This window comes from Musca domestica, unplaced genomic scaffold (genome assembly GCF_030504385.1).
Source record: "Musca domestica strain aabys unplaced genomic scaffold, Musca_domestica.polishedcontigs.V.1.1 77, whole genome shotgun sequence".
NCBI classification, from domain to species: Eukaryota; Metazoa; Arthropoda; class Insecta; order Diptera; family Muscidae; genus Musca; species Musca domestica.
In genome coordinates this window covers 1,538,198-1,565,517 of record NW_026712400.1, presented here as the reverse complement: position 1 = coordinate 1,565,517, position 27,320 = coordinate 1,538,198, and the positions used below count along the sequence as shown (strand labels likewise).

The 27,320-nt window shown below is 34.9% G+C and overlaps 1 protein-coding gene across 9 annotated transcripts in view; it reads right to left on the bottom strand.

The window, feature by feature from the left end:
- LOC101898335 (putative uncharacterized protein DDB_G0286901) overlaps positions 1-27,035 on the bottom strand; it is a 77,629-nt gene extending 50,594 nt beyond the window's left edge. For 3 of the 9 annotated variants that reach the window (XM_059130566.1, XM_059130568.1, XM_059130572.1), the window contains exon 1: positions 25,145-26,665. In XM_059130566.1, coding sequence (XP_058986549.1) covers positions 25,145-26,312 — 1,168 coding nt within the window. In that variant the 5' untranslated portion in view covers positions 26,313-26,665. The other 6 variants (XM_059130569.1, XM_059130574.1, XM_059130567.1 and 3 more) reach the window with 5 other exon arrangements.
- Positions 27,036-27,320: the final 285 nt, after the last annotated feature.

Below are 27,320 nucleotides of genomic sequence, written 5' to 3'. Positions count from 1 at the left end.
ACGAAGACGTGGTCCTGCATAAGTAATTTTTTCATCTTATTTTTTTTTTATTTCGTCATAGACTGTAGTACCGAACTTCAAATACGAAATTTGAAACAATTTCACTGAATAAAGAGACGTACCCTTATACGAAGACGTGCACTACAAAGACAAAGACTCTCGCTATACGAAGACTTGCATCTGTACAGACAATTTTCCGTTATAGGTTGTAGTACCCATTACGAACTTCAAATGCGAAATTTGAAGCAATTCCGGTGAATACTGTCGGTAATATCATCAAAATACCGAATATCGGGAGGTATCGGTAAATACGAAGACGTATCGTTATAGGTTGTAGTACCCATTACGAACTTCAAATGCGAAATTTGAAGCAATTCCGGTGAATACTGTCGGTAATATCATCAAAATACAGAATATCGGGAGGTACCGGTAAATACGAAGACGTGGACCGATATGGTCCATTTACGAAGTTAGCCTGCCTACTGTCAAAATACACCTTCTTTAGCCTTCTATCTCAATTCCTTACAAAGGTAGCACGATTACAGCAGACAGATAGAATTCCTTTCTGTTTATTTTGTTTGGCTGATGGTATGATAACGTTTCCGACACATTACTTGGTAATAAGAAAATATATTTTTTTAATTCAAATGTTTCGAAAGAATAACCATTATTTTCAACCTAGAGGTGATGGAAATCTAGTTGTTTATATTAATTTTTAATAGGCTAAACGGTACACATGGCGCCCAAATGTTTGGAACTATAACCAGCAGTGCACAATTTATTTGAAATCTGTTTATATTTAAGGATAGCTACTAAAAATATATTTCATTAGATTTACCACTGCATCTACAAGTAGTGTAGGGTAGTTAAATGCAGAATTTCCAACACCCTTCTAACTGAAAATAAACCCCATGCTCTGTTCCAGAACCTGCAAGAATCTACTAGTTTTGCAATTTTTTTTAGATATCATAAAGAAAAAATTGGTTATTGTAGAAAAAACTTTAACATTCTTGCAGCTCTGGCAGAGAGCACCAATCAGAATACTTCGGCATTGCAAAATTAACATCACTTGAAGCGGTGCATTTAAATCGATATTTCGGAAATTGGCTAAAAAGTTTACCAAGACAATAAAAAAGCTCCAAATAAAAATGTCATGAAATTAAAATGGCAAATATAAAATAAACTAAAAATTACCCACCAAAAAATTAACAACAACGACAACAAATGTTGAAGAAAACAAACAGAAACAACAAAACTCGCTCAACATGAAATTAATGAAAAATAAAATCGAAAGTTGTTTTACTTTTGTCTAAAGTAATGGCGTCGACTTCGACGGCGCAGCTTTTGGAGAAATGTGAATTTTATGTTTTTTTTTTTTTTTTTTCTCTGTTAATTTTTTCGGCACTCAAAATTGAGACAAAACGAAATGAACATACTACTCACACATACAAAAAAAAAGAAAAGATACACAAACGATTTGATCCAATTGCGAGACGTACAAAACCTGCTGCTGCAATTGTAACATTGTGGCTGGTTGGCTAAAAGAAAACCCTTGAATTTACTTTTGTCACTGCATGGAGGTAGTTGATGTGACATTTATTGTCTTTATTTACGCCCAGATAAATGTCACCATGAAGGTGATTGCCATGCTTTGATAATCAGTTTGATTTTAGGGTTTTCTTTCTAGACTCTTTCTTTGGCTGTATGGGCGACGAGAGTCAAAGGAAAAAAAGAAAAGTGTGTTTTTATACCCTACAACACTATGTGTTGGGGGTATTATAAGTTTGATTTTATACCCTACAACACTATGTGTTGGGGGTATTATAAGTTTGATTGGGCCAAAAATTATGTAACACCTCGAAATATTGGTTTCCCACATAGGAAAGTATATATGGATCTTCCTAGCTCGCCGAGCTGAGTCGATCTAGCTATGTATGTCCGTCCGTCCGTCTGTCCGTCTGTCCATGTTAATTTGTAATCACTCTACAGGTCGCAATTATGGCCCGATCCTCACGAAATTTAGAATGTAGGTGGGGCTTGGACCAGAATAGAACCCTATTTCTTTTGGAGATGATCGCCAAATGTTTAGGGGTTGAAATGGACCAAATACTGAAAAAATGTCGGATTTTGCAGTAGCTATACAGGTCGCAATTATAGACCAATCGACGCGAAATTTCGCATGTAGATAGAGTTTAGGGCGGGGAAGAAGCCTACTAATTTGGGTGGTCATCGGATAATATGTAGCGGGTAAAATAGACCATATCTTTTGTGTTGAAAAAAATCAAAATTTTTCATTAAACCGCGAATATTTTAAATCCCGGCGAAATCACGAAGCCATGACAAGGTTACTTCTGACCTTTACATTGATGTTAACATCCAACAAATCGGATATATAGCAAAATATGTGCGATATATATGTCTATCAAAGAAGATATGCTTGAAAGATCTCTTATATGTCGAGAACGGCTGAACTGATTTCGACAGTTCTCATTAATTCAGAATGGCCTCTTGGCAGGAAAGAAAAAACGTCTAAAAAAATCGCATAAAAATATCTCTCTAAAGATGAAAATATTGATTTTGTAAAATTTTCTCATATTTTTTCAATTTTGTCATATTTTTGGCATATTTTCATTTTGAATTAAACATTTGGTAATATTTCTACAGCTAACAGAACTAAGTAGTTAGGATATCAGGATATCATATACAGATCTCATTTATGGCCCGATCCTTACGAAATTTTGCATGGGGATAAGATGAGGGTTAGAATAGAAGCCTACTCTTTTTGGAGATGATCGCCATATATTTAGGTGTTGAAATGGACCAAAAAACTGCAAAATTGTCGACAGGTCGTAATTATCGCCCGATCCTCACGCACATTTGAATGGGGGTTACCGCACAATGCAAAAGCCAAGCAGTTTCGGATGGCCATCCAAAAATATTCAATGTGCGAAATAGTTTGCCAACTTTTGTAGACAAAATACGAAAATGTCCATTCCAGTGACTTTTTGGAGAATTCACAAATACAGGAAAGACGCACTTCTGACTATTTCGTTGAAGAATGTCTGTATCTCATATAGATGCGTTTCAGTCAAAAACCAATAATAAATGTTAATCTTTTGCCACTTCTGAGAGGTTATAGGTCTTTGGGAAATATTGGTTCCAGATCTAGGAAGACCATTTACGTGCAACATCTACCAATAAATTGGAAATGAGCAAATTAGTTTAAGTTGCTATTATTCGAAAATTAGAGAACGAAACCTGATGGTTTTCTTTTATTATTTGTCACAATATCTTGTGGAATTCTGTCGAGTATTTCGCCTATATAAACTGTATGGTTTATTATAGTGTTGTAGGGTATTCAACGGTCGGCCCCGCTCGACTGTAGCCTTTGCTTACTTGTTTTTTTTTTGGTTTTTACCAAAAACCCACCCATTATAAGACTAAGGTCTGATGGCTAGGCAGCCACACTGCCGCCTGGAATCACTTTCCTTGCAGTGTTGTCAATTGGGTAGTTCATCTACTTTTTTTCCTACACAACAAAATAATCTACTTGAGTACATTTTTTTCAGCTTTGTCTTTGACTTTGACATCTGGCCGGTGAAGGTTTTTTGGTATTTTGTTGTTTTTGTTTCCTACTTGGTCATACACTTCCCGGTATTATGCATCAGGCGATCAAAAGTTATTGACTTTTTTGGTATCTTAAAAGGTTTCTTCGATTTTTTGTTTTTATTTGTGATGTTCAAAAGAGTCTTTTCAACAATAATTTCTATAAATTATTTTTTTTTTTTGCTAATTTTGATTATTTTTTTTAGAAACTGAAACGCAGGGAAGTTCTTTTGAAAATTCTCCAAAGAATTGCTACTACATACGGGGTTAGATGTAAAAACTGCAACCAATTTCAGATTGATGTCATTTCTAAGCCACTCGTCCGACAGTTGTTAAAATTATACCAGTGATAGCTCATTATATTGTTTACAAGCGTACGAAAGCATTTAGGAGAGAATTTTCTAAAAAAAAAAAAATTATTCGTGATGGCATTCAAGGGTGATAGTGTGATATCTTTATATTTGGCTGGAAAACCACAAGTGGCTATCGTTAGACCACTCCAGAATGTGAACAAATATTTTGTGTTTCGTACCATAGCTCGTTACCGTGATACTGGTAGAGTAGCCCGACGACGAAAGGAAACAGCAACATCAACAGAAATGGTTTGAAAAGTAAAGAAGCAACTTGATCGAAACCCGCGACGCAGTGGCCGAAAAATGACTCGTGAGCTGAACATATCGCAATGTTCCATTCGGCAAAAAGTGCAAGAACTTACACCGCAACAGTAAGAAAATAGACTCAAAAGAACTTAAGAGTTGCTTCGCTTGTCCGAATGTGGTGAACTGTCGAATTTGGTTTTCTCCGATGAGAAAACATTCGTTGTCCAGCAGTTTGTAAACAAACAAAATGATAGTGTTTACTTGCCAAAGAGGTCAGCTGAAAATGTGCACCTTCGGTTGGCCACCAGAACTCAAGCGCTGGCCATGGTAATGGTGTGGGCCTCCATGACGACCGTGGCATCAGAATAAATACCGAATATTACCGCGAAAATATTCTGGAGGGTGTAATAAAGATTTGGTCACGGAAACATTTTGGCCGCAGACCTTGGACATTCCAACAGGACTCAGCACGCGCCACCCAAGAATGTTTACAAACTGAGGCTTCATTTCTGGAGTATTTTGGAAAGCAAGGTTGGAACTAAAATTTACCAAAGTGTCGATTACCTCCATTACTGGACCGGGAATGGGCAAAAATGCCGCAGAGCAACATTCGGGCAGGATGTGACGGTTTTATTGGCCGTTTGAAGGCCATAATTCGTGCCAAAGGTGACCAATTGGAACAAATCTAAACTAATTCTAAAATTTCATGCTATTTCCCATATTTTTTGCTTTCCTTCAATAAAATAAAAAAAATAAATAAATAAAAATTATGGCGTTTGACTTTGTTGCAGTTTTTTATCGCACCCTGTACCTATAAATGATTAAGGAACCATATATCAAAAGTTAAAGTAATAAATATGCTTATGTATGAATGAAGAAAAGATATCTTTTATGTCGGGACCACTCCTGAAGGAGTTGAGAATTGGTGGATAACATAAGGGTATATGAATGAATATCAGGTCAATATAGTATTGTATTTTTTCTGTATTGCCTTACCCCCAACAGAGCATTTGCATACAGTAACTTTCGCCAAATCCCAATAAATTTATCGCATATTTTCCATAGTAAAATTCATAGTGATTAGTAAAGTGTTAGTGTTAGTGTTAAACCGGATAAACATTTCTATATAAACGTACTTTACGATCATAATACCGTTAAAAAAAAACTAGATTATATCCGAAAAATTTAAATATCAACGATTAAGACCTTCCTTTTATATTTCAGTATGAAGTATCGAACATTTTCTATAAGAATTTTGAAAAGAAAAAAATTAAAAACAAGTAAAAATGCTGTAAGTTCGGCCGGGCCGAACTTTGAATACCCTCCACCAATTGGTACAAATTTAACAATTTTCAAAAAAAATAAAATACTTTAAAAATCTGTTAAAATCTTGGACCTGCATAGGCAACTTTTGTCGCAAGCTATTACAATATTGAAATGCGAAACTTGAAAAAAAAATCAGTTTATAATGTAAAGGCAATTTTCTGTCATAGGCTGTAATATCGAACTTCAAAATTATCAAAATACCGAATATCGGGAGGTACCGTTATATGGGGGCTATACGAAGACGTAGACCTACATGGCCCATTTTCAATACGAAAAGTCCTGCAGACATAGTAAACATTTGAGTAAAATTTTATCAACCTACTTCATTTCGTTCGGAAGCTAGAGTGATTTCCACAGACGGACGGACATTGATAAATTGACATAGAATTTTATGCTGATCAAGAATATACATATTTTGTGGGGTGTTACAAACGGAATGACAAACTTAACATACCCTCCATACTATGGTGAAGGGTCTCCATACCCTCTATACCTATACCGATTCAACTATGATTTGTTTTCAAGTTTTTTTGGCCGAAGATTTTATCGAATTAGAATTTCTTAGGATGAAAAGGGTTTATGTTATTAGTCGAAAATAGAAAATTCATAATGGGTAATAGCTTAAACTGGTGCTTTAGAACTATTTGATTACACCTTAGGCACATTGTCAATTCTATTATATTTTTCAACATCTGAGAAAGAGAGTAAATTTAAATACATTTATTGGCCTAACCTATTGAGTGCCAATGACAAAGAAAACCTTGATGCACAAAGATTTAAGCAACCATTTGCAATATGGATGCCGGTCAAATTGGGGATAGATGGAAACAGCGAATTTTTAATGGACAGGAATATTACTCCCAATATGAAACTTTTTGAAAAGGTAAAAACATTTCCTGCTACAAGAAATGCTCAAATATTTTATTTTTGTTGAAATAATATTTCAGCAGATAAGACTTCTTATTACTTAGATTTTTAAATGTTTTAAGAGTTTCTTACACATTCTTTTATAATTTTTTTTATAGGATATTAATAACAATTTGAAGTTATATTTAAGAAAACAAAAAAATAAGAATAAGATATTAATATTTGTGTTTCACTTGTCATACCATTCAAATAGGAGGCATGCTGTTTCCACAGCTGTTGCACTTGAAATTGTGTCCAGCGATTGTTATCCTCGAGATTGGGGGTATTTGGATTGTTATTATTATTGTTGTTGTTGTTGGCATTCACATTATTGGTATTGTTGTTGTTGTTGTTATTGATATTATTCACAGTATTGCTGTTGTTGGCTAAATTACCATTCTGATTTTGAACATTGCTTAAAACTCCCACCAAACCATTGACCAGATTATGGGCTACGACATTATCGCTGAGATGCTGGGCTAAATTATTGTTACTGCTGTTGTTGTTGTTGTTGGTGGTGGTGGAGGCGGTGTTGGAATTGTTGCTGTTGCTGTTGTTGTTATTGTTCCCGCTGTTATTTAATAACATATTGTTAATGCCACTGTTATTGCTGCCATTACTCAACGGTGATGAGCTATTACTGCTACTGTTGTTGCCATTCAATTGGACCACCGCATTATTGACATTGGCCAAATGTTGCAAATGATGTTGCAACAACTGACTACTTGGCGGCAGTGATGAGACCAAATTATTGCTAAGATTATTTATGGTTTGTTGCAGCTGCTGATTGGCATTGGCCACATGTTGCATGGTGTTGCGCAGCAATGTGTGAGTTGCAACATTATTGTTGCTGTGATTATTGGTTGGGTGGGTGTTGTTGGCATTTAATGTATTACTGTTGTTGTTATTGGGGCTAAGATTTAAATTGTTATTGAGCAAATTAAGGCTGCTGCCGTTACTGGAGGGACTACTGGAAAGATTTCCGCCTCCACCTCCACCAGCTATGCCGCCAGCATTGCTGCCAGCCAATAAATGTGGCAAGTTATGCATTACTTGCAGAGGTAAAGAACTTAAAGACGGTAAGGGTTGGGTAGATCCATTATTGCTGCTGTTGTTGTTGCCACTGTTATTGTTAACATTGTTGTTCATGTGATTAAGCAAATGTTGTTGCTGTTGATTATTGATATTTTGTTGTTGATGTTGTTGTTGCTGTTGTAACTGCTGCTGATTGTGATGATGCTGATTCAGTTGCAATATTTGTAGCTGCGCTCCATTGTGTTGTGCAGCTGCCGCTGCTGCCAATGGGCCATTCATCAACGAGCCCAGCTGTAATGATTGCGGTGGCAATTGATAATCCATTCTCATTGATAGATCACGCATAAGTCTGGTTAAGCAACAAGTCGGAAATAAACATCAGAACTTTTGGCCAGATAGAAATTCATTCACAAAAACACGTTCGCTCCGCTGTTCAACATGTATATACATATATTTTGTACTTTAATCAGTTAAGCATTAATAATAAACAGATTTTATAGTGATTTTGTTTTTTTTTTTTTTTTTTTTCTAAAATTATTTATTTATTTGTATTTTTTGTGCTATTTTAGTTACTCTTTGTGAAGAAAAAAACATTAATAAAAAAAATGTTGCAATTGTTATACTCGTTGTACTAGTGGTGAATTTCACCGAAATTCCTTGAGATAAGTGGTTTTAAAATATGTTGCTAATTAAATCCATTATTTTATTAGGCATACTTTGGTATTTCTTGTTAGAATTTTATGTGGTGAACCATTTTCTATACATACAGCACGAAGTCAATTTTTGTTTTTTTTTTTTTTTTGCTAAAAATGCGAGAGACTTAAATACAAAATCGGATGAAACATATATATGGGACCTATTGTTGTATCAGAATCGATTTTAACCAAATTTCACATACTTTCCTGTTTATTCCTGGCGAAAAATATCCCAGACAAAAAACAAGGGAACTGATGAGGATTGGTGGCTCTATCCGAAACCTAGGTATTCCCTGCCTTACCCACTGGTAAACATTACCATCGATATCCACTAATAAACAAACGTTGCTTAAAAAAAAAACAACAATAAAGGGATAAAGCCTAACCATTTTCCAACAATTATATATGAGAACTTTAGTTATATATGAACCGATTTTCACCACATTTGATATACTAGGCTCAATTTGGTCGTATGTGGCAAATTCCATCCTATTTGATCTACAAATCGGACATAGGAGCTATATCTAAGTATTGACCGATTATCTTTAATTTCAATGCAGCTCGCCCTTGGGTCAAACAAATGATTTGTGTAAAATTTCATATCGATCGAACAATAAATGCGACCTGTAATTTGTTCACAAAAATACACGGATAGACAGATAGACGTACAGACGAATATCCAAAAATCGACTCAAAAAGTGATTCTATGAAGATTCTCAAAAGTAATTATGGGACTATCTTATTTCCGTCTCCATGTTACAAACAGATGCACAAAGACATAATACCCTGACCCATGTGTGGTGTAGGGTATGAAAAGCTCACATATATTTTTTAACACACAGTTTTCCACCTGCCCAGAACCAGGGAGATACATAGCCCAAAAACAATTTCCATGTAAAATGTGCAAGAAAATACGGAAAACAATTTGAGAGGCGGTCCGGGCTTTCAGGACCTCACTCTGTTTACGCCACAGCTCAGAATGGATTGTCTGAACTCTGATTATGGGCTTATATTCCCATTGTTAATCTGTAACTCTGATTAAGGGCTTATTTTTCCATTATTGATCTGGAATTCTGATTAAGGGCTTATTTTTTTATTGTTGATCAGTTTTCACAACCATTCGAAAAATGTTCAAATGTTTTCGCAAAAGATGCTAAACAATACTTATTTCATTATTTTGTTGTCTATAATTTTTAAAATTATATTTTTTTAACTTTCTTTTTATGGTATTTGGGGCTTTGAGATAAATATTAAAAAAATCTAGTTTCCGTAATTCAGATGGCCACACAGATCATTTTAGTGTAAATAAATTACACACCCTGTTTTTTCGAATATCCATATTCACTTTTTTTAATATTTTCATAATAGTATTGAAAAAAAATCTTATTTTCGGTTATACCCCACAATAATGGTTTTGTCTGAGATCGACCATGACCTTGTTTGAGAAGGACATAGACGATAACAATTAAATCCTTGGAGCCTTTTTGAAAATATTTTTTTTTGCTTTTTCATTTATTTAATTTCCTTTCATTTAATACATTTTTTTAATCCCAAGATTTGATGTTAGCTGATGGCAAAAATTGAGCTCGTACTGTAGTTAAAAATGTTCACCAATTTTTTTTTTTTTTTTTTTTTTTTTTGAATAATCTTGTTTTTTTTTTTTTAAATTGAATTTATTTTAACATTTATTTGGTTTTTAATTTTTCTTTATAATTTTGTGAACTTCCAAAAATAAATCTTTTAATTACACTTTTATTCCTTTAATGAAAGTCATTCATATTTTGTAGATATTTTTTATTAATTTCATTATTCACTTAATTTAACTCATAGTTAATGAACAAACTTCTTTAAACAAATTTAACCTTGATTTTTTTCTTTGCCTGCACTTGTTTCACAAAATTCTACAATTTTTTTTTGAAAATTTATCTCTTATTCTAATGTTTAGAATTTTAATGTAGGTATTTTGTTTTATATTCCGAAACTAGATCAGGTTTGGACAATGTGTGTTAATTTCAATTTTGACATTTGTGGTTGTGATTTTGTGGGTTTTGGATTTCCGAACAAATTCTGTGCACTTTAAAAGACACGCTTTGTCTTTGCTGATTTTAATTGTTGTTTGATACAGACAAACATACATACATGTTTGTATATAAATAGGTATGTAGTTGATTTTGATTGTTGTTTGAAATATCAATTTGCTCTTGTTTGTCAAAACTGAGATCTCTTGGTGCTATCACTTTTCGGTGTATTTTTATTTTCTATATAGGTACCTATGCTTTCGCCATATATAGATATGTATAAGCTATAATCGGACTAAATGTACTCAAACATTATTTTTTTATTAGATAAGCTTGTTCCGTTGTCGCATAATTTTCTTTTCTTCAATTGCAAGGCTTTGTGGGTGTGTGTTTTTGTTTATTTTCTTTTTTTTTTTTTGAATTTCCACTGCAAACGCAAAATGATTGATTTTGCAATTTTCAAAAATTTTCTTTTTGCTGTTTTTATTTATTTATTTATTTTTTTTTTTTTTTTGAATTTTCAAATTATTTAAAAGCCCGTTAAACAAGTTGCACTATTTCGACCGATTTCCGTTAATACTACCGGTACCATTGCCACACGTTTGCAGAGTGAGCTCTTCGATCCCGTAAAAGTTCAACAGAAACGGCGGTTCACACTACAGAAGCGCAACGTGTTCGTATGTCTGTTTGCATATTTCTGTGTGTTGTAATACACAAGTCTTGGCCAGGCAGATAGCCCACCACCTTATTATGCAGAGGGAATTTGAAAACCCAACTTGACAAAACAAAAAAAAAACTTTATAAACAACAACAAAATAAAGCAACAGAACCGCATTATACCCAAAATTCTCTCGCTCTCACCGTACGTACACCCAAACTGGGAGAAAGAGTTAAGTGACGCCGTAGAAAGATAAAACAGCAGCCGTAACAACAACAACAACAGCAACAAGCAACAAAACCAAAACATATATTTCTTTTTTGTTTTCATAAATATTTTTATTTTGAGTTTTGTTGTATTTTCAGTTTTCTCCCAACCAGTCAGTCAGTCAGACCAGACAGCGCTTAGGCAACCAGTCAAAGAGCGAGCTTGCTATTTTGTCGCCCTTGTCGAAAACTTTCGGGAGTAAGCTTTCATGTCAGCTATGAGCATTTCTTTTCTTTCACTTGAACTGCAACAAGTTCAAGCTTTTCGCAAGCTGATTCCCTCGCAACCTAAACGTCAGATAGCAACTTTCTTTATACTCTCACTCACCGTTGTGATCGGGGCACAGTGGTTGTGTGCCTGAAAAATGGCGATGGGTGGAAATTTTTAAAATATTTTATGGCGACAAAGGGAGAACAGCTTTCATCAATTGTTATTAAAGGGGAAATAATAGATTTTAGAATTAAGAACTTATTCAAAGGCAATGAATATATACATTTGCAGTTTCCGAATTGAAAAAGTGTTATATTCTCTAAAGCCATTTCTAGATTTATTTTTTTTCCAAAATTAAAGACGAAAATAAAATGTAATGTTGTGAAAATTTAAATTTTAGTTGGCAAAAAATATGATTTTGTAATATCAATACTATCTATATTATCGGCTCTTAAATAAGATGCCTGTAAGGAGTAAAAATAAAATAAATAAAATAGACAAATAGATTTTTTACTCCTTACAAAATTAAAAAAAAATTAAGTTGTATAGAAATTGACGGATATACATATAAAATATATGGAGATTTTCAGAAGTTTCTTAAACACTAACTCTGACTCATTTTTTAAGTTACCGACAAAAGTAGTTCTTTGAAATCAAAAATTTTGATATAAAAAATTAGTTAAAGTTGACAACATTGGTATCTATTGCCAGGTCTTAGTGACTACTTTGATTTCGTCGCTAACGTACAATTTTGGTTAATTACCGAAATTATAAGCGTTTTAATTTAACCGATTTTTGTCGGTAACTCAAAATATTGGAGAATTCCACTACAGATCTCTGGTTAAGATAAACCAAGTTTGAAAAGAATTGCTAACTATATTTTCGCAAGTTATAAATGATATAAAAATAGAAAATTGTTCCCCTTTGTAGGAAATAGTAGGATGTGTGTAATTTGAATAGAATTGGAAGCTAGCCTGACATTTTAATAGCGTTTTGATTATTCAAAATGATATATCCTATACCCAGATCTTGTGTAAATAAAAATATTGAGATGTGTGCAATTTGAAGATAATCGACTTCTTATTTCACATTTTATTAAAGTTATAATTTCACAAAGCTTTTAGCCTTTGTGGAGGAGACATCAGAAGGAGTGAGCCGATATATCCCATCTTCACACTAGATCTCGTATTGCAAGGAATATTTGGATATGCCGAGTTTGAAAGAATTCGGATGCATATTTCGAGTTTTATGAGCTTCAAAATGTTGACCCTTTGTGGGGGAGGTATTAGAAGAAGTGGGTCGATATATCCCATCTTCACGTTACATCTTGTGTTGGCTGAAATACTGAAATGTGTGAAATTTGGAGACAATGGACTCAACTTTGACCCGTTGTGAGCGAGGTACTTGATGGAGTGGGCCCATATTTTATATTTACACTGCAATAAGCACTGATTAAATTAATTGGATTTGTAGAGTTTGCATTTAATTGAATGATTCTCCCTTTTTCTATATGGTGAATTATTTTCTGTGAAAATTATGACCTCTGAAGGGGGAGGTGCCAGAAGGACACGTTGTAAGTTTGATAATAATATTACAATGTACCAAGTATGAACCAAATTAGGTAACTAACTTCGGAAGCTATCGTGCGCACCAGCCAGACAGACAGACGGACGGACGGATTCTTCTAGATCGACTCCTAATGTCCTGAAATGGATTTGGCCCAAAGATACTTAGGGTCTAAACCGTTATTTCAATTGGGCACGTTTTGGCCAAATGATTGTATACTCTATGTAGCCATATGGGAAGGGTATAAAAAGCGTGCTCTGTTAAGAATGCTCATTGCTCGCTTCTTTCCGCTCGTTTTTGACCCAATGGGTAGGTAAATAAGCAGTAGGGCTGTTTTGTAGTGAAGATCAGCCAGAAACATTGAAAAAGTTACAAATGCATCCAGAAGAAGTTTCAGTTTGGCGAGGTCTATGCGCTGGTGGCATCAGTGGAACGTACTTTTTCGGATATCCTACGAATCGTACGTAACTGTGAATGGTACAGCCCACATTATTTGTATTGTGTCTAGAGTGGTTGGTATTCAATAATTAACGGTCTACGTTTTGGTATAGTCACCACATAACGGTACCTCCGTATTCGGTTTTTAAATAATTTTTACCAAATTTTTTCACGGATTTGTCTAAAAACCAGCAAAGAAAGTCCTAAAGTCGGGCGGGGCCGATTTTATGATACCCTACACCACTTTGCTAATTTTGTTGAGCTCCACATAACAAGTAAAAGTTTTTATGATTATAATTATAATTTAAAATTTAAAGGACTAAATACGGCGAAGCATTTGTATCTTTTAAATTCGGACTTGTATTGGCCATTTGGTGCAAAATTAATTCTAAATCAGATAAAGATATGTATGGGAGCTAAATCCAAATCTAAACCGATCTCGATAAAACTTGGCAAAGATATTTCTGAGCTGTATTTGATATATTTCCCTGAATATCGTTTCTACGGAGTGCATATTACGGCTGTGGGTAACAAATACAACAAATCGGATGAACAATATATATGGGAGCTATAGCTATATCTGAACCGATCTTCACCAAATTTTGCATACTACCTTCTAGACTCAATTCGGTCGTATGTGCCAAATTCCATCCCATTTGGGCAAATATTAGACGTTTGGTGCACAATAAATGGTAAATCGGACGAAGTTATATATGGGAGCTATATCCAAATCTGAACCGATCTCGATAAAATTTAGCAAAGGTATTTCTGAGCTGCATTTGATATATTTCCCCAAATATTGTTGTTACAGAGTGCATATTACGGCTGCGGAGGACAAAAATAACAAATCGGATGAACAATATATATGGGAGCTATAGCTATATCTGAACCGATTTCTATCAAATTTGGCATGCTTATTTTTAGGCCTAATTTGGTTGCATGTGCAAAATTCCATACTATTCGGGCTGATATTACACGTTTGGTGCACAATAAAAGGCAAATCGGACGAAGATATATATGGGAACTATATCTAAATTTTTACCGATTATCTCCAATTTCAATAGGGTTCATCCTTGGGCCAAACAAATGTTGTTTGGAAAATTTCATCTCAATCGGATAATAAATGCGTCCTGCATTTTGTTCACAAAAATACATGGACAGACGGACGGACGGACGAACGGACAGACGGACTCAGAAAGTGATTCTAAGCAGATCATCAAAAGGAACTATGGACCTTTCTCGTTTCCTTTTGCCTGTTACAAATAAATGCACAAAGACATAATACCCTAACCACCTTGTGGTGTAGGGTATAAAAATTGTTGGTCATAATGGGTTCTAGCTCCAGTGGCGAAAAATTGTTTTGGCGAAACGTTTTGGTATAGCCTCCATATGACGGTACTTTCCGATATTCGGTATTTTGATGTTTTTCCCATGAATTTGTCTAAAAATTGGTATTTGTGTGCCATAATGGGGTCTAATGTTTCCTTTACCGTAAAGTGGAGGGTATTAAAAGATTTTTTTTTTTGTTAGTCCAAGTTCCGAATTTGATGAAGAGGTACGTAGTTTCTGTTGCTTTATAAATATTTTTTTAGAAACCATTATTTCTATCCTTCCGTTAGTTAGTTTGTTTAAAATAACCTTTTCTGGGTTATTTGACTTATAGAGTTTCCAAGCTTGTTCTGGTTAGAAAATTTTTAAAGTTTTGGCTTTAAAATAAAATATATATTTATGGCTTTTCTCAGATGTTTTTTTCCTTTGTAGAAATCTTGTTCGCCTAATAAGAATCCTATTCAGAAAAAAATCCACCCTGACATGGAATCAACTCTACATAAGTTTTGCTTTTAGACACTGTATCAGCATTTCAAAGCTTTACGTCAACATTGGAATTTACTCTCACTATGGCTCAGAAACCCCCAAAAAGCCATAGTTCATTACTGATAGGGTACTCAGAAAACTAGTTAAGATAATGGTGTTACAGTGCTCTATAATCATCATTCACATGATCATCATCATCATGCAGAGCATTGGTATATACATATGTGTATGTATGTATGTATGTACAGAGAAGATGCACGCTAGATGAAATTAAACTTTCGTTGAGACTGAAGCTGCAACAACTTTTAGCGCTGTAATCCAGTCTTTGATACCGACGTGCAGGCAGACAGACAGACAATGAGCCAAAGCCAAGCCAACCAAACAGCCAGTCATCAGTTACACAGTAGCATGCGGAAGCATATTGTCTCGGCTTGTTATTACGTTATGCTGTAGATTCGTATGTCTGTTGTTGTTGCTTACTCTGTCTCAGTTGTTGGTCATTCTGTTTTGCTGTTGTAATTTCTTTTGGGTTATTTATAGCAGCGTTTTCATTTTCATTATGAGTGAAAGTTAAACTTGGTTTGGTGTTGTGTTAGCATATGAGAATGTGTGTGTGTGTATGAGCGATGAAAGCTTTTTATTTTAATTTTTGATTTGAGTGATTTTTTTGTTTTAATTCTTAACCTAGGTTTTGAAATGTAATTTCGAGTGTAAAATAAAGCTTATGGCGTAAATTTGTGATATAAAATTCATTGGCTTAAATAGGAATTTCGGTCACATGGATATCATATCCGTATTTTATCCGTAATACCTTATAGGCATGGTTTTCATTCCGTATTTTTTTTTTTTTTTTTTTTTTTGATTTTATTTAATTCTTATCGAAAAATAAAACAAAAATTACTTACCACAATCGAAATCTATATGAAATATTGTGAATTGAAAATGAAAACGTTAATAGGATACATACACAAGGACATTCAAAAAAATGTTGGAGCTCGCAAACAATGATCAGAACATGACAAAGCCACAGAAAAAGCCAGATATAGTGAACGGATGTTCATTATGCAGAGATGTTGGTTATTCTTACCTGGAATGACACAAAAAGAAAATCAATCATTAATTATTTATTCGACTCTAATAATTTGATATGGTTTTTTTTTTTTAAATTCATTAGAGATATTTTTCAGAAAATAAAATAAATATTTTCAAAGACAATTTTTTAAAAAATATGTTTACATTACATTAACGTTGTCATTCCGTTTGTAACTCTTCGAAATACTCTTGTCGGACCCAACGAAGTATACACAGGGTAAGATGAAAAAACTGCAATCAATTTCATACTGCTGCCATTTTTAAGCCACCCGCCCGACAGCTGTTAAAATTATTCCAGTGACAGTTTATTATATTGTTAACAAGCGTACTAAAGCATTTTGGTGAGCAGTTTCCAGAAAAAAAGTTATTCGTGATGGAATTCAAGCGTGGTAGTGTGATTTCTTTATATTTGGCGGGAAAACCACAAGTGGCTATCGTTAGAGCACTCCAAATTTTAAATGAATAAATCTTTTGTATCTCGTACCATCGCTTGTTAACGTGATACTGGTAGAGTAGCTCTACGTCAAGGAAGTGGACGGAAAATAGCAACACCAGCAGAAATGGTTCGAAAAGTATGATCGAAACCCGCCTCGCAGTGGCCAAAAAATGGCTCGTGAGCTGAACGTATCGCAATATTCCATTCGGCAAATATTGAAAAAATCAGCTCGGGGTAAAGCCATTTAAATTCTAAAAAGTACAAGAACTTACACCGCAACAGAAAGAGAATAGGCTCAAAAGAGCTAAAGAGTTGCATAGCTTGGCCGAAAGTGGTAATGCCACGGTGATGGTGTGGGTCGCCATAACAGCCGATGGTCGCTCTCCGCTCGTATTAATTATTAATTTAATTAATTATGGTGAAAATATTCTGGAGGGTGTATTAAAGCCTAGGGCACGCAAATATTTTGGCCACAGACCTTGGATTTCCAACAGGACTCAGCACAATCGCACTCAACAGGCGCCTCCCAAGAATGGTTAAAAAATGAGGTTCCTCGCTTCATTTCCAGCGAACAATGGCCACCGAAATCTCCGGATACCAGTCCGTTGAACTATTGTGTCCGGAGTATTTTAGAAAGCAAGGTTGACACTGAAAAATACAAAGGTGTCGATCACCTCAAGCAAGCGCTTTGCCGGTAATGGGCCAAAATACCGCAGAGTAACATTGGGGCAGAGTGTGACGGTATCATTGGCCGTTTGAAGGCCATAATTCGTGCCAAAGGTGACCAATTCGAACAAATCTAAACTTATTTTAAAATTTAATGCTATTTCCGACATTTTTTGCTTTCATTCAATAAAATTTAAGAAAAATGTAAAAATTATGGAGTTTTTGTTGCAGTTTTTTTTAACCCACCCTGTACATAAGTCAATTTAACTATGCACGTCTGTGTGTTGTAATCACGCCATATTTCGAATAAATTGTGATAGAAGGATAAAATTATGCACACATGTGTATATTTAGCCAGAAGGTAGGTTAAGTTCGTAAACTCTCAATATTCAATAATTTTAGCGACATTATTCACCGAAATCTTTTTAAATTTTGAAAGATCTTAATGGTTACTACAACCTATGACACAACCTATCCACGTCTTCATATAGCCCCTATATAGCGATACCTCCAAATATTCGGTATTTTGATGTTTTTAAGAGGCATTATAGACCGGAATTGTTCTTAATTTCGTACATAAAGTTGGTACTGGGTACTTCAGCCTATGTCAAAAAATTGCGTGCGCAGGTCCACGTCTTCGTATAGCCCCCATATAACGATACGTCCCGATATTCGGTATTTTGATGAATTTAGCGACATTATAGATCGGAATTGTTTCAAATTTCGTATTTAAAGTCCGTAACGGATACTACAACCTGTGCAGGTCCACGTCTTCGCATAGCCCCAATTTTATGGTATTTTTATGATATTATCGACATTATTCAATAATTGTTTTAAATTCCGTATTTGAAGTTTAGAATCGGTACTACAGCCAATAAAAAAAAAAAAAAAAAATACTTATGTAGGTTCTCGTCTTCGTATAGGCCTCATATTACGGTTTTCATTGAAAAAGTATTAAAAGTTCGGTCCGGCCCCACTAAAGTGCGTTTTTACTTGTTTTCCGCCAAATCCGTATTTTCCCAGAATCCAGTGATCTTTTGAAAGGATCTGAAGAATGTGGTTGAAACTAATGGTTGTTGTGCAATTTGCTTCAATAAGTCTAAATAACATGTTTGATCCCTGATAGTATTCCTAGATAAGTCCACGAGTTATCATTTCTATATATCTCCTTGCTTTTAGCGCACACACATACATATATAAATTGATCCCTCCTCACATACACATGGTTTCTTTTCAAATCTAATGCCACGACCTACGGCACTAAGTTTCCAATATTCTTAAAAGTTTTGCATAGATAATCTTATGATTTGAGATTTTCTCTAATACAAAGCCAAACCACTTTCGCTTATAAACTATATGTCATAATCGTTTCTTTCTCTAAAACTCATTCAGTTAAAGCTACACAAATAATGGAATATCGCCCATGAATTTCACCTTCACTGATGGCATCATCGTGAACGTCGTTTCGTTTATATTTTTTTTACAAAGTTAGAAATTATTTTAAAATATGGAAATAATCGCGGTGATCATCATTTTCATGCTGAACTATTCCACTAAAAAAAAAAATGATAATTAAGTTGATGATTTTGACACCCACTGAAAAAAGAAAATAATTTGCATTTTTGTTTTATTTTAAAACACAAATGACCTTATGATTCCCTTTACCATTTCAGATAGAATATCAGGCAGAGTAAAAGGGGATAACTAGAGAAAAACATTGTCCAGATCCGCAAGCTTATGAGGCATTCAGTGACAACTGAGATAGAGAGAGAGAGAGAGACAGAGAGATAAATGTTACTAAGGAACCTATTTTAATGCAGTCCAATTTCGAGGTCATTATAAATATATTAGATATAAGCTTCGGTTGCCACATGTGGTATGTTTAAGTTTGGTTACGAGACGTTAACTAGACTACAGACTGAGGAGCAAGTGTTGCATGTTTGCTTACCACATAAGAGTTAACTACGCCTGTTTATCACATCCCATTAAAGAATTATATTAATAGGAATGCGTAAATTTCGTTTCACTCTCTCCCTCTTTCTCTCTCTCTCGCTCTCTGTTACACACTAGGCCAAGCAGGTTAGGACTTTCTTATAAGTAGTTTTTAAATGAAATATCTTGTAAAAACTTGTGGTCCTTTAGAACTAAATATCAAATATAGTTGTATATACAAGAATCAGAAATTACTTTGTATAAAAAGAGATTTAACCGGGAAACTGTTTTCAGCCACTTTGGGGTAGCGATAAAAATTAAATAAAACCAGTAAAGAAAGTCTTAAAGTCGGGCGGGGCCGACTTTTTGATACCCTAATTTAGTAGAGATGCGCATAACAATTAAAAGTTTTTATGGGAGAATTAAATCATACATGATATGATTACAATTATAATTTAAAGTTTATAGGACTAAATATGCCGAAGCATTTGTATCTGTTAAACTCCGACTTTTATTGCCCATTTAGTGCACAATTTCAAATCGGATTAAAAATATATATGGGAGCTACATCCAAATCGGAACCGATCTCGATAAAATTTGGCAAAGATATTTCTGAGCTGTATTTTACATATTTCCCTGAATATCGTTGTTACGAAGTGCATATTACGGCTGTGGGTAACAAATATGATAAATCTAATGAACAGTATATATGGGAGCTATAGCCATATCTGAACCGATCTTCACCAAATTTGACATACTAGCTTCTAGACTCAATTCGATCGTAAGTGCCAAATTTCATCCGATTTGGGCAAATATTAGACGTTTGGTGCACAATAAAATGTAAATTGGACGAGATTATATATGGGAGCTATATCCAAATCTGAACCGATCTCGATAAAATTTAGCAAATGTAATTCTGAGCTGTATTTGATATATTTTCCCAAATATTGTTGTTGCAGAGTGCATATTACGGCTGCGGAGGACAAAAATAACAAATCGGATGAACAATATATATGGGAGCTATAGCTATATCTGAACCGATTTCCATCAAATTTGGCATACTTATTTTTAGGCATAATTTGGTTGTACGTGCAAATTTCCATACTATTCGGGCTGATATTACACGTTTGGTGCACAATAAAAAGCAAATCGGACGAAGATATATATGGGAGCTATATCTAAATTTTGACCGATTATCTCCAATTTCAATAGGGTTTGTCCTTGGGCCAAACAAATGATCTGTGCAAAATTTGGAACGAATTAGAAATTAAAAAAAAAAATAAAATCCATAAAAATTCTGTTAAAATCTTAAAAATACCGAATATCGGAAGTTGCCGATATATGGGGGATATATGATATTGTGGACCCACATATATAGACAAATCTATGTCTGGGGGTAAAGTACCCACAAATAACTTCCTTTTGTATATTTTCAGACATTTCCATTGGAAAATGTGGCTAAAATCATCAAAATACCAAATATCGGGGTGTATCTTTATATGAGGGCTATACGATATCGTGATTATCTTCCAGGGGAAAAAGAACTTACAATAAACTCATTTTGTGGATTGTCAGACATTTCAATTGGAAAATGTGGCAAAAATTATCAAAATACCGAATATTGGGAGGAGTTTATATTGGTGCTATACGAAGACGTGGACGTTCCAAATACGAAATTTGAAACAATACCTTCAGATATCTGTAGGTACTGTTGTATGGGGGCTATACGGAATCGTGGACCGAATATATACTGGCAAAATACACACATGTGCAAAAGTTTAACCGTCTATCTCAATTCGTTCGAAAGATTGTGTGATTGCAGTAGACGGACATCGCAAAACCGACTGTTTTACGCTGATCCGCGATCATTCTCAAAGATTGTTTCTATAACTTCGAGCACTTAAAAACGGTGGAAGTTATAGAAACAATCTTTGGGAATGATCGCGGGGTTATACATTAAAGGTTGACCTATATATTAAAATCCAGGTTGTATTGGTGCAAATCAGTTATAAAGGAGGCCCTCAACTGGTCTCTGATCATCCTCCCTTTCACAGTTAACCTCATTGCATTTGCATTTTGTCTATGCAAAGGAGTTGTGCGTTTCAAGTTGTATTAAAGCCTGTCGTACCTTAATATACATCGTGATTCAATTGTATCCTACCTGATCTGCACTTAGTTCACATTTCTTCTTCAAAAGATCCAATTTGAGACTGTGCTGTACAATCGAAATGCAAACACGCAATTTGGGAATTTCTTACCCCTATACTGACCATTGTTAACATATCATTAGTACAAATAGTTATTTTAAAACGAAATCGAAAGTATTTAACTTTCTGTTGAAACTTTTAGTTTTTGCTTTTCATGGCATAGTTTAGATCACCAAGTGGCTAACACTATGACTGTCTGTGTTTTGATGATATTTTAAGATTCACGTTTTAATGGATTACAGGCGAGAAGTCGACGTTATACATACATACGTACATATTGGGTTTGTTGCTTTATTTTCATTTCTTCTATATTTTCTGTTTGATTTTTCTCACTGACTTTATTTGAATATTTCATTTTGGTTAAAAGTGGTTCAGGCAAGGTGTTTTGCATATCTTCTCCATTCTTCTTAGCTGTAAAAATAAATACAAATTTTTTGCGGGCGTTTGTTTTTCAGAGAAATGGGAATGATAGCGAGAAAGAAAACAAAAGTTTATATGATTTGAGCCGTAATCGGATATTTTTGAACACTCATTTCCTTATTTTGAAAAAAAATAGTTTTGTGATGTATCCAGCAACATATTAAAGCATTTGATATTTGATGGCAAAAAGCTCAACATTGTAAAGCTATGCTTGAGCAAAGTTTAGGGTCCGTGGTCACATAGTCTTTGATACTAATGTCTTGTTGTTAAACTTTGACTTTGTCTCTAAGGTTAAGCATTTTGCGCATATCTTTGTTTTAGCCATATTTATTTAAATTTTTGGGTTTTTTTTTCTTTGAAGAAAAATAAAAAAACAAATGAAAAGAAAGTTTTTTCTTTATTCTCTCCATGGGTAAAATTGCAAATTAATCATATTAAATTAATCATAACAAATAAATGTTTATTTGAATTTTTTTATTTAAGTTTGTTTAAATGTTGTTAGGTTCAATTCCAGTGTCGATCACCTCAAGCAAGCGTTTTGCCGGGAATGGGTCAAGATACCGCAGAGCAACATACGGGCAGCGTGTGACGCTTTCATTGGCCGTTTGAAGGCCATAATTCGTGCCAAAGGTCTCCAAGTCGAATAAATCTAAATTTATATTAAAATTTGAGGCTATTTCCGACATTTTTTCCTTTCATTCTATAAAATTAAAAAAAAAAAAACTGAAAACAATTTTGGCAAAGGGAACTGTTGGCAGCCAATTTCAAAACTTAGAAAATATTGAAATTTGCTCTCCATTAATTTTTGTTTTCATAAAAAATAATGTTATTACTATTTTGAAGCAAAACAATAACGCCGGCAATGTCTTAAAAGCAGTTCATTTATACAAATTCATGAAATTAATGAACTGGAATTTAAAACAGCCTTTATGAAGGCAATGGGAATCTTACCTCTATTCCATAGTCCAGGAAAGATGTTATATTAATTGCAGCTTCTTTGAACATAGAAAATGTGATTAAGGCAGATATTTACAACAAATTCTAATTTATGTTTTTTTTTTTTTTTTCCAAAAAATCACTCACAGCTTGCCAATTTTATCATTAGCTATTTACAGAGATGCTTCTTTGTGCTAAATCCGAACCAGGAGTTTCTACATTAAGCAAATGAAAGTTAGCCCTAAATAGCATTTGGTTTGTATGTGTGTGTGTGTGTGTGTGAGTATTCGGCTTTCATACATTTTGTCAATTATTGCAATATGGTAATAATAAAAACTAACAACCATACATTGAACTATGTCCGATGGTCATTTTTTGTGACTTCCGCACACATATATTCATCCTTCATGCAAATACATGTAGGAATGAGACCTAATGTAATTGCATTTTTTGCGGGGAGGTTTTCAACATTATTTTGGAATATTGGCACCCATTTTTGGTAAAAGTAGAATAAAACAAAATTTTTGTATTAGATGGAATTGAATGGCGTTCTGTGAAATGTGACCATCTGATGTGCCTATCGATATCTCTTCATCTCATTACTTTTTTAACATATATTTATTAAAAATGTGTTTGTCCAAGACTGATTTTGTGGTTTTTCGTTATCTCAGAATTCTGATTTATCCGCTTCGATTAGACTCCTTTTATAACTGCTGCATTTTTAATTTGAAACTTCAAGTTCTCAGCAAAAATGTTTGTGGGTGTGAAATTTAAAAAGAATTGGATGCTTTTTTCGCTATCTTTGAGCGTTTTGTGCCCAGAGGAAATGGTCCGATCTTTACCATCTTTATAACAGATATATTGTTGATAGAAATATTGATATGTACCAGGCCTGAATGGAATCGGATATTAATTATGCGTGTTATGAGCTTAATGTGTATTCAAAATTTTGACCTTTTGTGGAGGACTTACCAGAAGGAGTGGTCTGATATATCCCATCTTCATAGTAGATCTTATGTTAGTAGAAATAATGGGATGCGTTAAATATGAAGAAAACCCGATGCTTATTTCGAATTTTATAATCATTTTGGTTATTTAAAACTTTGACCTTTTGTGGGGGAGGTATCAGAAGCAGTTGTCCTCAACCAACTTTATAACAGATCTTGTGTTTATAGAAATATTGAAATGTGTCATCTCTGAATGGAATTGGATGTTAATTTCACGGTTTATGAACTTCATGGATATTGAAAATGTTGACCCTGTTTCGGGGGAAGGTACCAGAAGGAGTGGACCGATATATTCCATATTCACGTCAGACCTTATTGTGCGCACCAGTCAGACAGACGGACATTGCTAGATCGACTCCAAATGCCCTGAAACGGACTTGATTCAAAGAGACTTAGGATCTAAAAGCGTTATTTCGATAAGGTACGTTTTGGCCGTATCAAATGATATATATCCTCTCTAGCCATATGGCGGATATGACACTCTAAATAAGCAGTACTTTCTTGGTCGGCACCGTAAGTCTCGATTCCTGCAATCAAGAAAGCAGCCGAAATTGTAAGATATGAGAGAATAGTATACTTTTACTATACATGTCGATTATCCCCAAAGGCATCGAGAGCCATTAACTCGAGAGTCATTCTTGACGGCAAGAAAGCCCTTCTTTAAAGACGTGCATTTATTAAGCTTTGTTGGATCCCAGGACATTATAATATAGTGGGGAATGAAGTGATTCCCAGTCGATTGATCTACAAATCGATGATATAGTCCAACCACCTATGAGCTATTATGTCTGCCGCCTCAAAAAGGCTCTCGTCAAAAAAGCTTTCAGAGGTAGCAGTTGTAAACCGCTCGCAAGGTATATATATTGCCATCCGACAGGCAATCTGAAGAACTTGCTTCCTTTTATTAATTAGAAGGTAGAAGGACATATGCTGTTCGGTGGGTGGCAGATAGAAGAAACTCTAACCTTCTTCTCAGGCGTAGATCTCAAGTTTGTTAAAAGCATATTATGACTAGGTGAACCCTTACATTACTAGATATTTTCAAGCTTCTGGGGTATTTTTTCTAGGATAAACCCATATTTGCTTAAAAAATCTAAACAAAGTTAGCGGATCGAGACTATCTACACAGCAAACATTTTGGAGGCCACATGAGCCACCATTGCTCATCACATTTTTATCTTTAATAGTAATTTTTGAATACTTCGGAGTACTTATTATCATACGATAATAGTACTTATTATCTACGAACATTTCCTTTATAACATTTCTAAGAAATACTACTCCTTCCCATATTTACTGTGTTGCCTACCTGAGCTTGATGGCTGAAAACGGGACTTTAAACTGTTTATGTGATGATGTTCGCTGGCAATGACTGCTGCCGCAACGGCGTTTGCCACCTGCTGCACTGTATTATTCGCAGCTGCAGCGGCTGCCGAAGCTTCCGCAAATGTCGCTGAGCAGCTACTGTTTATGGCAGAAGAGTTAACGCCGCCGCTAACACCACCACCACCTCCTCCTCCATTTAAACCAGCACCACCATTGTTATTGCACTGTGTCACTGTGACGCCGTGAGTTGTATCGCTGGAGTTATTACTGGAACTATTGTTGTTGTTAATGCTGCCATTGCTGCTACCGCCACTGCCGGCGGAATTATTGACGCCATTGTTGGCGTTGTAGTTACGCTGATAGTGAGCATTTTCATTGTAGAGTCGTTGATAGCACGATAGTGAGGGTATGGACCAGGAATTATTTGTCTTGTAATGGAAATTACCACTACCGAATATTGAATGTGGATTGGTGGCAACGGCAGCCGCTGCTGCGGCGGCGGCTGCAGCGGCGGCGTTAGCATTGGGATTCGAGGCAGCTAAGTTTTGTTGTAGGGTTTGACTGAGAGCTGCAGAGAGTTGTTGATGATGACTGTGGGAATGGTGTTGGTTTTGATGCTGCTGCTGCTGCTGGTGATGTTGTTGTTGTTGCTGGTGGTGTTGTATTTGTTGCTGCTGCTGTTGCTGTTGGTGGCTTTGCGCTAGGCTTTGGTTATGTAAATGCTGTTGCTGTTGTTGATGGTGATGCTGTTGTTGTTGCTGCTGCTGTTGATGATGAAGTTGCTGTTGTTGTTGTTGATGATGCTGTTGTTGTTGCTGATGATGTTGTTGCTGTAGCTGTAAATGCTGTTGTTGCTGTTGCTGCTGCTGTTGCGTTGGCATATTTTGCCATTGACCACTACTGCTACCAGTACTTCCACCACTATTTCTAGAGCCACCCAAATTAGTTGATGACTTTGATGAATCATTGCTGCTGACACTGCTGCGAGTATTATCCGCCGACGATCTTTCATTGCCACTATCACTGGCACAATTACCGCCGCCCACTGTTGCCGATGACTGGGAATTTAAATGCTGAAAATATTGATTTAGGGCCGCCGTGTTTCCGTGATCCTGGAAAAATCCACTACACTGTGAGGCCTCCGAAGCCATGATGGCCTAAGAGCTTGAGCTCCCAACCGTTTGGACCTCCTACTCTGCTCTCTTTTTTGCCGGTTATTAGTTTGGTAAATATAGGCGAAAATTTTCTCCAATGGGTTACTCAAATATTTATCACTCTCACTTGTTTTCGGCTACGGCGCTTTGGCTGTTAAGCGTTTATCGCATGCAGTCCGTTTAGGTATTTAGAACCTTTAACTCGAGAAAATGGTATTTCTTTAAAAGCCACAGAACTTGCAAGAAATCCATGCGTAAGCTTTGCATTTTAATTTGAAATAAATTGAGGTTTAGTTTTTTTTCTGATTCGGAGACACAAAAGAAATTTAACGAATTCGTTAGGATTAGAAACTCACTGAACACTTTAATTGGAGATTTGACGGTTGTGGATGGGGCTTTTTTAAATTATTTCCAATTTCACGGCTTCCGTGTGTCACACATAAAAAAATTAATGAAATACACAAAAAATAGGTTGGGGGAAATTCGCTCCAATATCTGAAATTTGGGTGCTCTCATTGCAAATGCGACATTAATATAAGTTTTGAGAATTCGTATTTTTAATAGATAACAAAAAATGAACTTTTACAAGATAACTATGAGGTGTATGTATATACCTGTCTGATGGGAATCATGAATGATATCTATATATTTTTTTTTTGTAATGAGAAAAGCTTGGCAAATTTAATACTATTCGTCTAATTAAAAACCTAAACTTAAAAAACAATATGTTTCTATATAAAAAAAAAAAAAATAATTTATATACATATTAATTAATCGATCACTTGCACCTATGGCGAGATATGTGCGTCATACTTTAATGATATTGCAGTGATCACGTTGCCATACCTTTTCTCGTTAGAATCGCTAATGTCAATATGGGTACGTATGTATAAGTGTATTGGTGTTTGTTTGCATTGCTGAGTACGACAGTGAAAGATACAATGTTTGATCGGGTAGTATTTATTGTTTTTTTTTTTTTTTATATATGAAAATAATTTCATTTTA